Genomic DNA, 13,691 nt, shown 5'->3' with positions numbered 1-13,691 from the left:
CACTTCCTGCTCATCCTTAATGTTTAAATATGAAGTTCTGAATAGGCTAAGACATTTGCAGAACAAATGAGAACAGGCAGAACATTCTAATAAATGTATACCTCAATTCTCCAGTCAGCAAATTCACACAAGCTTCGTCTTTTAAACTGTACCATATAGCTGGTGCTAGGGGAAAAAAATGCAAGTTTCAGGAGCAATTAAAGTTACTGTTTGAAATGAACTGTCAAGCTAATTAAGAAAATTTATTCTATGTTTCAGAGGAAAGTCACTTAAGAAATGAGACACAAGAGAATAGTCTAGCAGACAATATCTCCAATTAAGTGACCTTAAATCTGCCGGCAGCTTCCAATGGAGAATGTTCTAAGGAAGATTATGGAGATGAGAATTACTGTCTACGTCCAGCTACCACAGATCTCTCCTAAAAACTCTTTAAACTTCCATGGAGGCTTCCCCCCAAAAAAGGATTTTTCCAAATTCTACAAAGAGAGCAATATTTTAGTTCCAAATTACATGAGAACAGATGATTTAATTCCCAATTTACAAAAAAGATAAATACATAATTGCTAAAGACATGTCTAAATTTTCAATATAACTTCAGGGGTCTAGAGGTCAATGGTAGAACTCAACGATAAGAGTATTTGCCTAGCACTCAAAAGGTCCTGGGGTTAATTCCCAAGGTAGGAAAGAAAACAAATACAAATATATAATATAAGTCTTTATTACATATAAAGAAATTACCAACACAAAGATAACATTTTTTTGCTGTACTAGAGAGCTCGACCCAGGACATCAACAGCATTTTTTTTGAGAGACTCCCTAAATTGCCCACGCAGGCCTGGAATTAGCAAACTATCTGCCTCAGCCTTCCAAACCACTAGGATTGCAGGCCTGGGTCTCTGTACTTGAAAAAGACAATATATGTTCTACAATCAACAAAAGTAGTTTTGGCCCCAAAATATAAAACATGTGCATGGAGGACAAAAGTTGTTGGGGTCAGGAACAGAATACTATGAGTGACTTGGAACATTAGGTAAAAGGTTCACTTTCCTATCACAAATTAAGAACACTCTTTCCATAAAACAAGAACATCTTTCCCTGCTCACAGCTTACCAAAATCTGCTATAATGCAAAATTACACAACCTCTTCCCCTAGACCCAATTGCCAAAAGTCAGAGTTATTTTAAGAAAAGTGTGACTTCCAAAGTTCTGGCCATTTACTGGTTTCCAAACTGCAAAAAAATGGTTGCTATGGTCCTCATAAAACAGTTTTTCAACCCAGTTTACCTCAGAATCAGACAAGCCGTTCTCCCCACAACCTAACAAAGGACAAATATGCCACACAGCCTGTGAAAATAAAACACTATGAAAGTATCACTTCTCTTTGCTTTTCAGAGCTAGATCTGGTTGTGGTTCTGTATAGCCAGCTGTATCCACGTAAAACCTCAATGGCTTTACCACTTGGCCACTTCCTGCTCATCCTTAATGTTTAAATATGAAGTTCTGAATAGGCTAAGACATTTGCAGAACAAATGAGAACAGGCAGAACATTCTAATAAATGTATACCTCAATTCTCCAGTCAGCAAATTCACACAAGCTTCGTCTTTTAAACTGTACCATATAGCTGGTGCTAGGGGAAAAAAATGCAGTTAAGGAGTTAAGGAACCTAATCTCTCTTCCACAAACCCATCATACATCCCCCAAACCTAAATCAAAATAGTCACCTAGTGTTTCCTGACCTCAATACAGGATACTTCAAAGAAATACGAGTGTAAAACACCACTTAGCTTTCAGAGACCTATAGTCTAGCCAATAGGCACACAACAACAACAACAAATAGGTAACAGCATTCTAAGGAATGTTAGGGTAGAAACAACTCAGAGTTTCCTGAGTTCAAGAACCCCCAGTATTATTTCCAAGGTCTTGAATTCTGCAGTTACACCTACAACCTGTGCTTATCATAGTCATTTAAAGACAGATTTTCCAGGAAGCATGAGGAATTTGTTACAGTGGGAGATGTAAGCATTTTCATCTATGATCGCAACTAAAAATAGCTGCTGTGAATATTCTCATATCTTTCAACTACCAAATTTCATCTGGTTAAGACACAAAGTCTGAAAATTGAATAAATAAAAGACCACACACACACACACACACACACAACGTAAACTGACTTCTATAAAGACATTTCATGCAGTTGCTTACACTTAATATCTTGATATAGAAAAAGATTTTACATATTTTATGGAGACTTTTATACTTTATTTTCAATAAAAATAAACCTAAAACTCTTTTGGAGAGTATCAACATTACACTATTTAAGATTCCTCATTATGACAATAAACTGTTATAAAGACCTATAGCAATATTAAATTCCTCCTCAAGACACTGTGCTCTGGCAGATTGGTATCAATGCAGGTGCAGCAACAACCCATCCGTTTGCTACTTCTGAGGGGCAGTAAGAAACCACAGGCAAATGTGTATCGCTGTTGATTTCTCTGTTTCCTCTATAAAATGAAGTTACCAACTTCCTAAAAGAATTATAAAGCAAACAGCATATGAGTAAATATTTATAAAGTACTTTTATCACTATTGATCTTTTTTTAAACAATAGGACTCCTCCCCTTCCCCCCAGTCATTCACTGGGCAAAGTCCCACAGCTATTACAACGTATTCAACAAGTCTCCAGAGTCTAACTCATGGTGAATGAGTCTGCTCACTGTACTGCTGTTCTAAACTCTGCCTGGAAGAGTTGTAATAAATATAAAGGCAAAAGAGACCATGGCTATACTGCCTATTTTGTGTTTCTACAGTACACCTATAAATCTTAAGTGGATTTAGTTATTCAAAATTACATCGTGTTCTTGGGACAATAACACTGGAAACACTAAAGTGAAGAGACTTGAAAAGCAAACAGAAAAGTCAGAACAGGCTACTGGTCTCTCTCCCCAAAGACTAGTTGTTACACACTTCATTACCACTTGTGTTAAACAGCAGTGAGAGTGAGCCACATCAGGCTCCACAGGAAAATTCCACTTCCTAGAACGACAATCAGTTTGTGATGAACAAGCCTGTAGTAAGGAACTAACATTATGCTACCAGTCTGTAAACTTCTTCCCAGTATAACAGGAAATAAAATTTACTAAAGACTAGTTTTATCTGTCACCTACAGATATTATCCTATCTCCATATTTTCCATGAAGTTGAGAGGGGTTTGAGGGGATTTTTCTCTGTTTATTCCCAGGAAACAGTGAAAATTCAGAAAGAATACAGTCAAGGTTGAAGCTTCCTTTTGTAAGGGATCATCTAATGCTGGCTCTCTATAAAGTGGGGAACAACTGAAAATAATACTACTCCCCCAAAGCTATTTTCCTGTATACTTTAACTGACCAGAGAGGCATCTCTGTACCCTCACTGGCCCAAAAGATGAGAAAGCTAATTTCACCTCAAAACTGATTTTGATTCCCTAAATCAATGTACAGGTAGACTACTCAAAGATCAAAGCTTTCAGCCTAAAATCCAAATTGAATTTGCTTTATATGAACAAGACTACATTTTTTCTGTATCTAAAATAATACATTTCCTAGTGTACATTTTTAGTATTAAAAAGAAATTCTTACTGTGAATTGAAAACAATGAGGGAGACAGTATCTCCCTAAGTGAGTTTAAGAATTCAATTTTTTAAACCAGGTGTGATGGCACATGCCTGTTAATCCAGTCCTTGGGAGGCTGAGCCAGAAGGATCTCCACAAGTTCAAGGCCAGCCTGAACTATATAGCGAGATTCTGTCTCAAAAAATTTTTTTTTCAATTCAGTTTTTTATATTTTAGAAAGAAAAATATAGTATACAAACCATAATCACCCAAGCACCTAGTAACCATATTAGAAACTAGGAAAATAAGAGAATGTCATTCATTGGCCCCTTCAGGTAAAACCAGCTATTGCCACCAAAAGGTTAAGAGTTTATTCAGAATTTATAGGGAAAATTTTTTGGTTCAGATCTTTTGGTACTTTGAAATTGTATCTCAATGCTGATAGACCTGTGACATGGAACAGAAGATCTCATAATAAGTGAAACATGCCATCACCTAGAATGAAAAGAACTACCAGATACTTAACGTATATTAAGGATATTTAAGATAGTCTTGAAATGCTTCTAATTATCTGCCTAGTTGGAAAGTTATCAATTCATGCTGCCTATATGTTCTCACTAAGAGAATCAATCTGAAATAACCTTTCCCTTTAACCTTATTCCAAATTTGGATCAACACTAGATATTGGTATCCAAAACCTAAGCATGTCAATAGGAAACAGAAAAACAAATGGGCCCCTGATCAGATGACAAAGTCAGCAGGGCTTCCAGATAACAAAAACCCAGAAAGATCTTCTATCTCAAGAGCTCAGGATGTTCGCCCCTACCCTATAAGAGGCCACATAAGCTCAGATTCTCTGAACTCACTTGTGGCAAAACTATGCTTAACCCAGCATTTTCTCCTCTCCAGTGGAACTAGTAAACCTCTTATTTATCCCCATCAAGCTCAAAACAACAACATATGCCTCCAAGTCTGAGAAGCTTGATGACTGTTATTCCTGGTTAGCTGCAATTTTTAACACACCCAACAATATATAACTCTGGCTGAGAACTGCAAGCATATCTGCCTACAGACTGGAGTAGCCACAGCCATACTAAATCCAACCCATGTCCTCTACCGTAGCCACCACTAGAGTAGCTGAAGAAGAATTAGGAGCTGATCTTGCTTGCAACAGCTCAACAGAAAAACTACCAGAAGCAAATATACTTACACTTCTGAGGGAGGCTGCCTCCAGACAGGTCCCCATTTGGTGACAGATGATCTTTCCCCAGTCTAATTATCAGAAACTCAGGAACAGCCACTGGCAAAATTCAGGTGCCTTAACACCCAAAACAGCGTTGACAAAATGACATCTTGGGCCAACTCTATCCAATTTTAATAACCAAAAATATAGTAAAATATGGCTATAAAGATTTTTTTTAAATATTTTTGTCCTGTACTTTATCTCAAATAGTTTTGTTATGTTATTTGGAAGATTTCATTCCTGAGTCACCAAATTCCATGCAATAAAAATTAGTAACCAATCCCTAATCTGTTTTCATTTCTATGTGATCTTTAAGTCCCTAAGCAGCTTATAGCAGCTTGAATGACTCACTGTGGTCTTTATGAAAAAACATTTTTAACCTGTAGCATAAGAGCATATTTTAAATATTGAACAAAAAAATTAAACTTTCTCCATAAAAGTATATATTCTCTTCCCAAGTGCATGTTAAAAAATTATAAGATGATCTGACTAGAAATAGAAAAGAGGTTCAAATAACAGTCACACTAACAAACTGGTGCTTTAGTTTATGGAAATAACAGTTTCCTGCCTAGTGAAACCCTTTTTCTCCTAATAATAGACTTCTGTATGAGCAAGAAAAGGTCTAGGAATTAAGACAGTTAAAAAATACTCTCTAGAGTCAAGCTTCTTGCTGAGGATTGTTCAGGCCAGTATCCCACTCCACCCTGGCGCCCGGCCAAAGATACCACCAAACCAGAAGGAAGATGATGCCATAAGCCAAGTATGATGCATATTTACAACTTCAATTTTACTCAATGATTAATGAAAATTGATTGATTTTACAATAAATATGCTTGTACTAGGAAGCAAAAAGTAAAATGTAGATTAATTGTTAAGATAAAATTTCTCCTCTCTTGCAATATGTTGCTTCAGGCAACAAAGGGAGTTTACGTTCCTTCTTTGCCGTTAAGGAGAAATGTGGAGAGGCTCTACTCTGGCAACACTGAACCTGTCTCCCAGCTAGTCTATCCTTTCAGGTCATGTAATTTCATTTTGTTTATATATCTAAAGAATTTTGAGTAGATTAACACAACATGGAAAATCACTATATCTAATTGTGGACGATGCCTAAGCATAGAAGAGGGTTGACAAAAAGTATGTACATTCTATTAACCCTTCTATACTCTATGATATTTAACTTAAAAAAATAAGAAACTAATTTTAAAAAAAAGGTTAAGATTTGTAGGTGCTTTATGACCTTTTAAAACTACTTACACCTGATTACTTTTTTGACTCGTAACAATATATATAACTTGAAGGCACTACAGAGCAACTTCGATATGTTGCCCTAATGGGGGCATTTCCTCACCTCCACTACCCACAAACAAAATATTTCATTTTATCCATAATAATGCCATTCCACCCAGCTATTCCACTACTAGGTATATTCCTGAAAGAGTTAAAGACATGCATACCCAAGTTTACAGCAGCACAATTCATGATAGCTAAATCTCAGAAGCAATCGAAATGTCCACCAACAGATAAATGGATAAAGAAAATGTGGTATTTACACACAGTGAAGTACAATTCTGCTATAAAGAAGGATAACTCTGAGTCATTTGTAAGAAAACGGATGCACCTTAAAATCATATTAAGTGGAATAAAGCTTAAATATCTCATGGTTTCTCTTATCTGAGAAACCCAAAGTATAAATAAATTAAAGAATAAAATAAAAATAGGAAACAGGGAGAGATAGATCTTTTAAAAATGGTAAGGGAACCAAGAGATAGAGGGAAACCATGGGGGAAGGGAGGCAGGCATAAAAAGAATTTAGATGTGTGATATGCATGTCCCAATCCCCCACAACATGTAATCATTATGTACTAGAATCAGGTATATTAAAATTTTTTAAATAAAATAAACTTTAAAAATTGCTTAGCCCAATGCCTATATATAAAACAGCATTTCAATAAACACTGGTTACAACAACTGGCTTTTATTATTATTATAATATTACCATAAGTATTACTTATATCCAATGGTAATGATCAGTTCTGAAATAGCTCTGTGGCAGGTAATATACAGATAACCATTTGACCCTCACAAGAATTCTGAAAGGATTATTATCCACTTTTCACAAATAAGGAAAGTATGGCTCAGATTACTTAAATGACTTGCCTAAGGCCACTCAGCTTAGAAGCTGTAAAGCACTGCTTCACACCCAGTTATCTGGCTCCTCTATCTAACTCTTCCCACTTCACTACTCTGCCTCTTCTCATTAAAATATTAGGAATTCAAGGGCTCTCTCACTGACAAGACTACAGTTAGATTCATTCTTTTTTAATAAACATGGGTCAGAGAATGACAGGGGCTCCCTCCAGTCAAGGAACAACCCCTTTACATACAAACTGCACCAAATGTCACCATCTATTCCATTCATGTCAATAATTTCTAATTTTACATTAAATAATCAGCTAAAGTCACTCATTTTATACATCTAACACCAACAAATATCAACTCTTCACCTGATCATTTATTTATATGAGGTAAGTTTACCTAAAGAATTCATTCACTTGCTTAGTTTTAATTACAATGTGAAGGGCACAAAAATAAAATCTTCATCTCCTATCCAAAGGACATTTAAATGAGGGTTATGATATATGAATGTACAAAAAGGTATTCACTACATTATCTGTACTATGAAAAGGCAAATTTTAAAAATCCCTAACGTCAAGTAGTAAAAGAGCAGTCATAACCTTTCTATACAACAGTATGCAACAGTTTTAAACCAAGTTTATACAGACTCTTTGTAACATGTAAAAACACTCACGATAGAATAGTAAGTGAAATTAAAAAGCAGTAAGCAAAATGAAACCATCATCAAGCTATCAACTTTGCAAACACAGGACTATCAAAAAAAGAAAATGAAATAAACAAAAACAAAACCATTTTCTCTGGATAGTGAAATAAAAGCTGTTCTGTTCCTCCTCCTCCCTGACTGCTTTTTCTGCTAATTTTCTTTACAATGACAACCATGTATTAATTTATAGGCAAAATAAGATTTTTTTTAACCAACATCATTAATTCCTCTCCTAGCACTCTTTTCTCAAAATCTCCAAATTAGCCAGAAGAGTAGCATGTTCTGTGAATTTCACTCACCCCTTATAAAGGGGGGTGCCTGGAGAAATTAAACCTAGGGCCTCACAAATGCTAGGCAAGCACTTTACCACTAAACTGCATTCCCAGCCCCGTTGTGTGAAATCTGAAAAGCTTAGAACACTTCAACATGTCATTACCTCCAGCACTCTACAACCTTGAATCATTTCTCTTCCCAATAGAAATCCAATCCTTTGAATTCTGTCACTCCTTCACTCCTGGTATTCTCCTTTCCTACTTCCTCTAACATCACATTCAAACCTTTATCACTTCATCCACAGATCAGTACAAAAGAGCCTGTGCTTCTTATCCTAGTGCCCCCCACAGCACAATCCAACTCTCCCCTCCCCCAAGAATAGCTCCCTAGGAGCTAAGGGCTATCCCTGAAGCTTTACCTACGCATTAGCTGACTTAACACTCAAAACTACTTCAAGAGAATTGAGAATCACTAGGTAGGTAGTCTTTCCCCATGACATAGAGTAACATACAGAACTTTTCTGAAGAGCACACAGTACTCACAGTTATAAACTTGTCTCTGATCTTCCTATTTTCCAAGTTTGCATTTTCATGTAAAGTTTTCTTTAAAGCCACTTGCTAACCTTTACCTTAAGTGAGCTACTTCACAGCAAGACCATATTTATATTAATTTTCCCCCCACATGCCTGCTGACTCTAAAGTTACTCATATCATTCATCACTACCCAAAACAAATGTCTAACATGTTTTTTTAATTTTAACAAATTTTTAACAAGTGTATTAATAAAAATTAGTTATAGATTTCAACATAGAATGGTACACAATATGACCCACATTCTACTCATAACCTTAAAATATTTCAAGTGAAAAGCCAAATTCACATTCTTTCCATAATAATCACTATTCACATTTCAGCTTAAATTCAGCTACAATTCAGCTTAAAAATGTATTGGTAAAATTTTGGTTTTATTTTTTCCTTGATAAAATACTGCTAAATCAGTTTGAAGTGTTTAACAGGAGGAGTAGATATTTAATAATCTTACCACATTTAATAGAAAGGGCAACATAACAAAACCCCTGTGGTGATAAGAATAGTTTTGTGCCTTGACTGTACTAGTGACCTTACTGTGATATTGTACCACAGATTAGCAAAATGTTACCTCTGTAGGGAACCTGGGATCTCTGTATCATTTTTTATAACTGCATGTGAATCTGTAATTATCTCAAAACAAAATGTTTAACTGAAGATCAAATGAGAATTTAGTTTTTCAGTCTTGTCAGTCAATATTTTCAAAGACTATATATGTCCATCTGAAAACTCTCTTTGATCAGTAATTTAAAAATAACAAATTGCATTCGTTTTAAAAACTTTCTAGAAAACATGTCTAAAAATTATTTCAAAAAAAATATTAAGCAGATATACTGTTACAAAGTCTGATCTGAATAGGGAAAAGTAAAGCTTTACTTCTTTGTTAAAATAACTTTGCAAACAGAAGCATCAGAGACATACTCAATAAATACAGATGGCCTATATCACAATGTAGCACTCTTTTCCAGAATCTCTTATTACTTGTTTTCAAAAATTAACAAAAGAAATTTTCAGATAGCATACGAATACTTAAATTTCTACTAAAACTTAAAACACAAAATCACAATTTGTATCTATGTACTCAATTGAAACACCTGAACCATTTGCAGTTTGATAATTTTTTTCAACAAGCTTTCTTTCCTATACACTACCTTAATACAATACCTCACTTTTTACTCCCACAGAAACACCTCTCACTTTACTGAGGCTATTAGGCCCAATGAACAAATTCATAGTCTAAACTAACAATGCAAAGGAAATTAACACCTTAACGAAGAAATAACATTATAACAGTCTCCTTAAAGCGAATAGTAAATATATATCTTTTCCACTGACTTTCAAAGTATCAGCCATCATACAAATTATTTGTTTTGCTTTGGAAACATAATAAAAAAAAACACATACTATAACACATACTGTATGCTTTCAGATAAATTCTGAAAGTATTACATACTATTTCTAAAAAATAGTCTAATGTGAAATTAAGGAAAAGTAACTGAAAGGAAAATATACTGCACAATTATGAACTATAGCTTTCACAAAGCAAAAAACATTAGGTTTTTACAAATTTATTCTGAAAACAAAACAAAAAATCTCTAATCATTACAGCAGCTCTACAAAAGACAATTCAGATCTTTAGCTCCTTACATGCCACAAATAAACTATTAGGAGGTATTACATATCTTTTGAAATCAGGGTAGATTACGCATAGTCAGTGAGTATACAAAGTCTACACATATCACTTGGCTGATTTATCTTAGACACTCCCTTTAAGATAAGGGATTTAGTGAAGCCATATCAGTAAATTTTTACATAAAATAAGTATATGTTCTTTTCTCAAAATTTAAATCTACTCACTAATTACTGAAGGTCACAGCTTTCTTTTAACAAATTTCCCAAAAACTTAAAACCACATCCACTAAGTACAAGTGTTCAAATTCAAACTTTCAATGAATAACAATTCCAACTAAAAATTAAACACTTCCTACTCCAAAAAAACCAAATGTGACCACTTCTACAACATGGAAAAACATATGTATGTATGTGTGTAATGCAACCTACTGAATGGTGGCTAACAACTCCAAAGCCAAATTCCTAATCCACATCTGAATTTAAACACATACTGTTTTAATTTCACAGACTTTCTTGTATCATAAACCACTATTCTTTTTTTCTCTTATTCTAAAAACAAAAAGTATTAAAAATGGCAAGTTTCTGAAGTCCAAGTCCTTGTTAACAGCTGATATACTGTCTACAACTTAAGGTGAACAGCATGAAACAGCAATATCAACACTCACTTACGGAAATATACTACGCATCTACCTTGTAAATCTACCAAAGTAAATTTGAAAGTTTCTGTGAATGAATTTAGTTGCAAAAATTGAATTATACTCAAAACCCTAGTAAAGGAAGGAAATATAGCCCATTTCTAAATTAATAATTTTCTTTTCCTATGCTCAACTAACGAAAGTTTTCAAATGATTAGTTACTAAAAACAAAAGTTGGGGTCTGGCTAAATTTCACAACACCCTTTGATCAAAAATAATACTTTATTATCCTTTCAGCTAACTGTACAAAAATAATTTTATTTTACCTACTTAAAATGTTCAATGACAGGCTACATTTTTCCCACAAGCTGTAATCTCAAAATTAAAAATAAATCTAAATAAATTAGTTTATGGTTTTAAATAGAAACTTTTTTAAATGTAAAGTGGAATAAAATGTTCAAGTAGTTATGATATTTATTTTATTTTCTGATGTTTTACTTGCACAGTACTTTTTTAAAAATCAACTATCATTTTACTAAGGCAAATAAAAATTACTGGTCAAAGGAATTACTCAGCCTAGAGATTTGACAGCTGGTTTTAAGATGATGCTGTTTTGGCTTTATTTATTTTATCTCTCTGAGCACTAAGGCTTTTTTTGTTTTGTTTTTTGAGACAAGGTGGTTCAAGCTGGCCATGAAATCCCTACAGAGCCCAGGATGGCTTTGAACTCATGGCAATCTTCCTGCCTCAGCTTCCCAAGTGCTGCAATTATAGACATGATTAAGGAATAAATTTAAACAGAAAAATACAGCTTTTAATGAACCTTGCTTCTGGAATATTCATTTTTAAATTATAAGTTTAAAAGAATTTAGAAAAGCAAAAACATAAGATATATCATTTTGCCACTACTAGGGCTAGAACCCAGGGATGCTCTACCACTAAGCTACATTCCCAGCTTTTCATTTTTTATTTTGAGACAGGGTCCTCCCTGGACTAGACTACAACTTTCCATCCTCCTGTCTCAGCCTCCCTTAGTGCTGAGATCACAGGTGTAAACCACCACACCCACCTTGGTTAAATGTTTAATAATGGAACACAGTAGTTATAAATGCACCAAAAATAAATTTAAAGATAACAGTACTGGCATAGAAATAGGAATCTTGATTCACCCCAAACATTATCCTAACAATCTGAACACAGGAGATAATACAGTAATCTAAAAGGTGTCATTTAAAATAAATCTAATCATTTCTAATATTTAGTCGATTAACATTTTAAATAACTGTCCACAAAATTACTGATTTGCTATGGATTTCCAAAGAAATGATCACCTTTCAAAATAAGCAGATCTTACTTATCACTGTACTTGTCAATTCCACTTCTTATACACAGTCAATAATACTGTTTCGTCCATTTTCTAGAACCCAGGGATTAATAATGCTAACAAGCTGAAAATTTAAAAACTGTATATACTTATGCTAAACAAGTATTCTTTTCTTCTAAAGACCATCCATGGACCACAGAACATTTTATAATGCCACTTTTCTAATACTGAGGCATATGTAATCCCTTGTGCTCAAGACAATTTTCAATTTTAAAATTCACAGAAAAGAGAATTTTAAGTCCATACTGAAATGCTTACAGATCTATCAAATCTTTGGTGCAACTGTCCAAGTTTGAGGCTTTTTTGCTTTTGTTTATAATTTTAACTTGACCTAGCATGGAGACAGATTTAAAATGTTTCACACTTTTCAACCAGAATGTATCAGAACATCAAAATGGGAGTCTCTAGTTTCAGACATTATCTTACCTGATCCACTGAACTGACTGCTTCCCAGTGTCGTTGGTCTGGTTTTCCCACTATTAACAGGTGGGGAAAACATCTGCAAAATAACCCATATGTTCCCGTTAATCCTGAAATTCTTTTAGATGCCTTGCACACAAAAGTCCACCAAGTGTCCTCAGTTACTGTATTTCACAGGAAAGTTGAAATAAAATTGGTGATAAACACAGTCCCTGAACGGCAACACTAAATGGTAACTATTTCTTAACACTACTTGGAAACACTGGTGACATTCTATTCTGAAAACTCAGTTAATTACATGAAAGATTCCAAGAGAAGTTTAAACTATTAATTTCTACCCACGAATCTCACTCTAAAATTGGGTTAATCATATGACATTAATATTAACACACAAGTTAGAATCAAGTTTAATGAAATTATTACATACATAAGAATATTAACAGTTCCCATTAGAAAGAAATAAAGGCACTGGCCTCTTACGGTTTTCTAAGTCATTTTAGATAGCGAACCTAGAGTGGCTTTCTCGTAGGTGACATCTTTCGGGTACCATAAGCCATAGGAGATTTGGGGAAAGCAAATGGTGACAAGCAGTGGGAAAGAAATGATTTTCTACTTTTCATATAAAGTCTAAAAACTAAAATGTATAAGGGTCAGAAAGTGACTCAACCAAAGCTCATGTTTACCTTGTTGTTATTCTAACTAGGTAAATCAAACCACCCCTCTGGCATTAAAGTTTGAAATCTGCAAGTCTAGACGTTACATCAAAGTTCAGGTGTGCAACTTGGGGAGCTGGTCTCCGGCCCCGGGAAGCGGCAGAGCTCGAAGCGGAGTTCACGCCGCTCATCCCCGATCCCGATCGTCTTCCCTCCCCGCTCGCTCGCGCTGTGACCCTCGAGACCCCAAAGCCGTGGAAAGCGCTCCTACCGCACTGAAGTCCAGCAGGTCGCTCAGCTCCTTGTCGGTCCCTATCGCGGCCATGCGCTGTTGTTGGGGGTTCATCTTCGGCCACTTCTCGCAGGTCCTACGGCAGAGGAACGCGGTTCAGAGGAGCGAGGGACCCGAGGCCCCGCGAGCGAGGCGGGCGCGG

At 35.1% G+C, this 13,691-nt stretch overlaps 1 protein-coding gene across 5 annotated transcripts in view; it reads right to left on the bottom strand.

The window, feature by feature from the left end:
• Nucleotides 1–13,685, bottom strand: part of Tcf12 (transcription factor 12) — a 363,012-nt gene extending 349,327 nt beyond the window's left edge. For 4 of the 5 annotated variants that reach the window (XM_010641271.1, XM_010641273.1, XM_010641274.1 and 1 more), the window contains exons 1-2: nt 13,529–13,625; nt 12,611–12,683 (exon numbers count right to left, since the gene is read on the bottom strand). In XM_010641271.1, the coding sequence (XP_010639573.1) occupies nt 12,611–12,683; nt 13,529–13,603 (148 nt within the window). In that variant the 5' untranslated portion in view covers nt 13,604–13,625. Of the gene's footprint in view, nt 1–12,610; nt 12,684–13,528 lie in introns of all 5 variants that reach the window. The other variant, XM_010641272.1, reaches the window with a different exon arrangement.
• Between the last annotated feature and the right edge of the window lie 6 nt (nt 13,686–13,691).

Source organism: Fukomys damarensis, unplaced genomic scaffold (assembly GCF_012274545.1).
Source record: "Fukomys damarensis isolate Sample0158 unplaced genomic scaffold, DMR_v1.0_HiC HiC_scaffold_25, whole genome shotgun sequence".
Lineage (NCBI taxonomy): Eukaryota > Metazoa > Chordata > Mammalia > Rodentia > Bathyergidae > Fukomys > Fukomys damarensis.
Note: the sequence above shows the minus strand (reverse complement) of the source record. Positions and strands in the feature narration are given on the sequence as shown.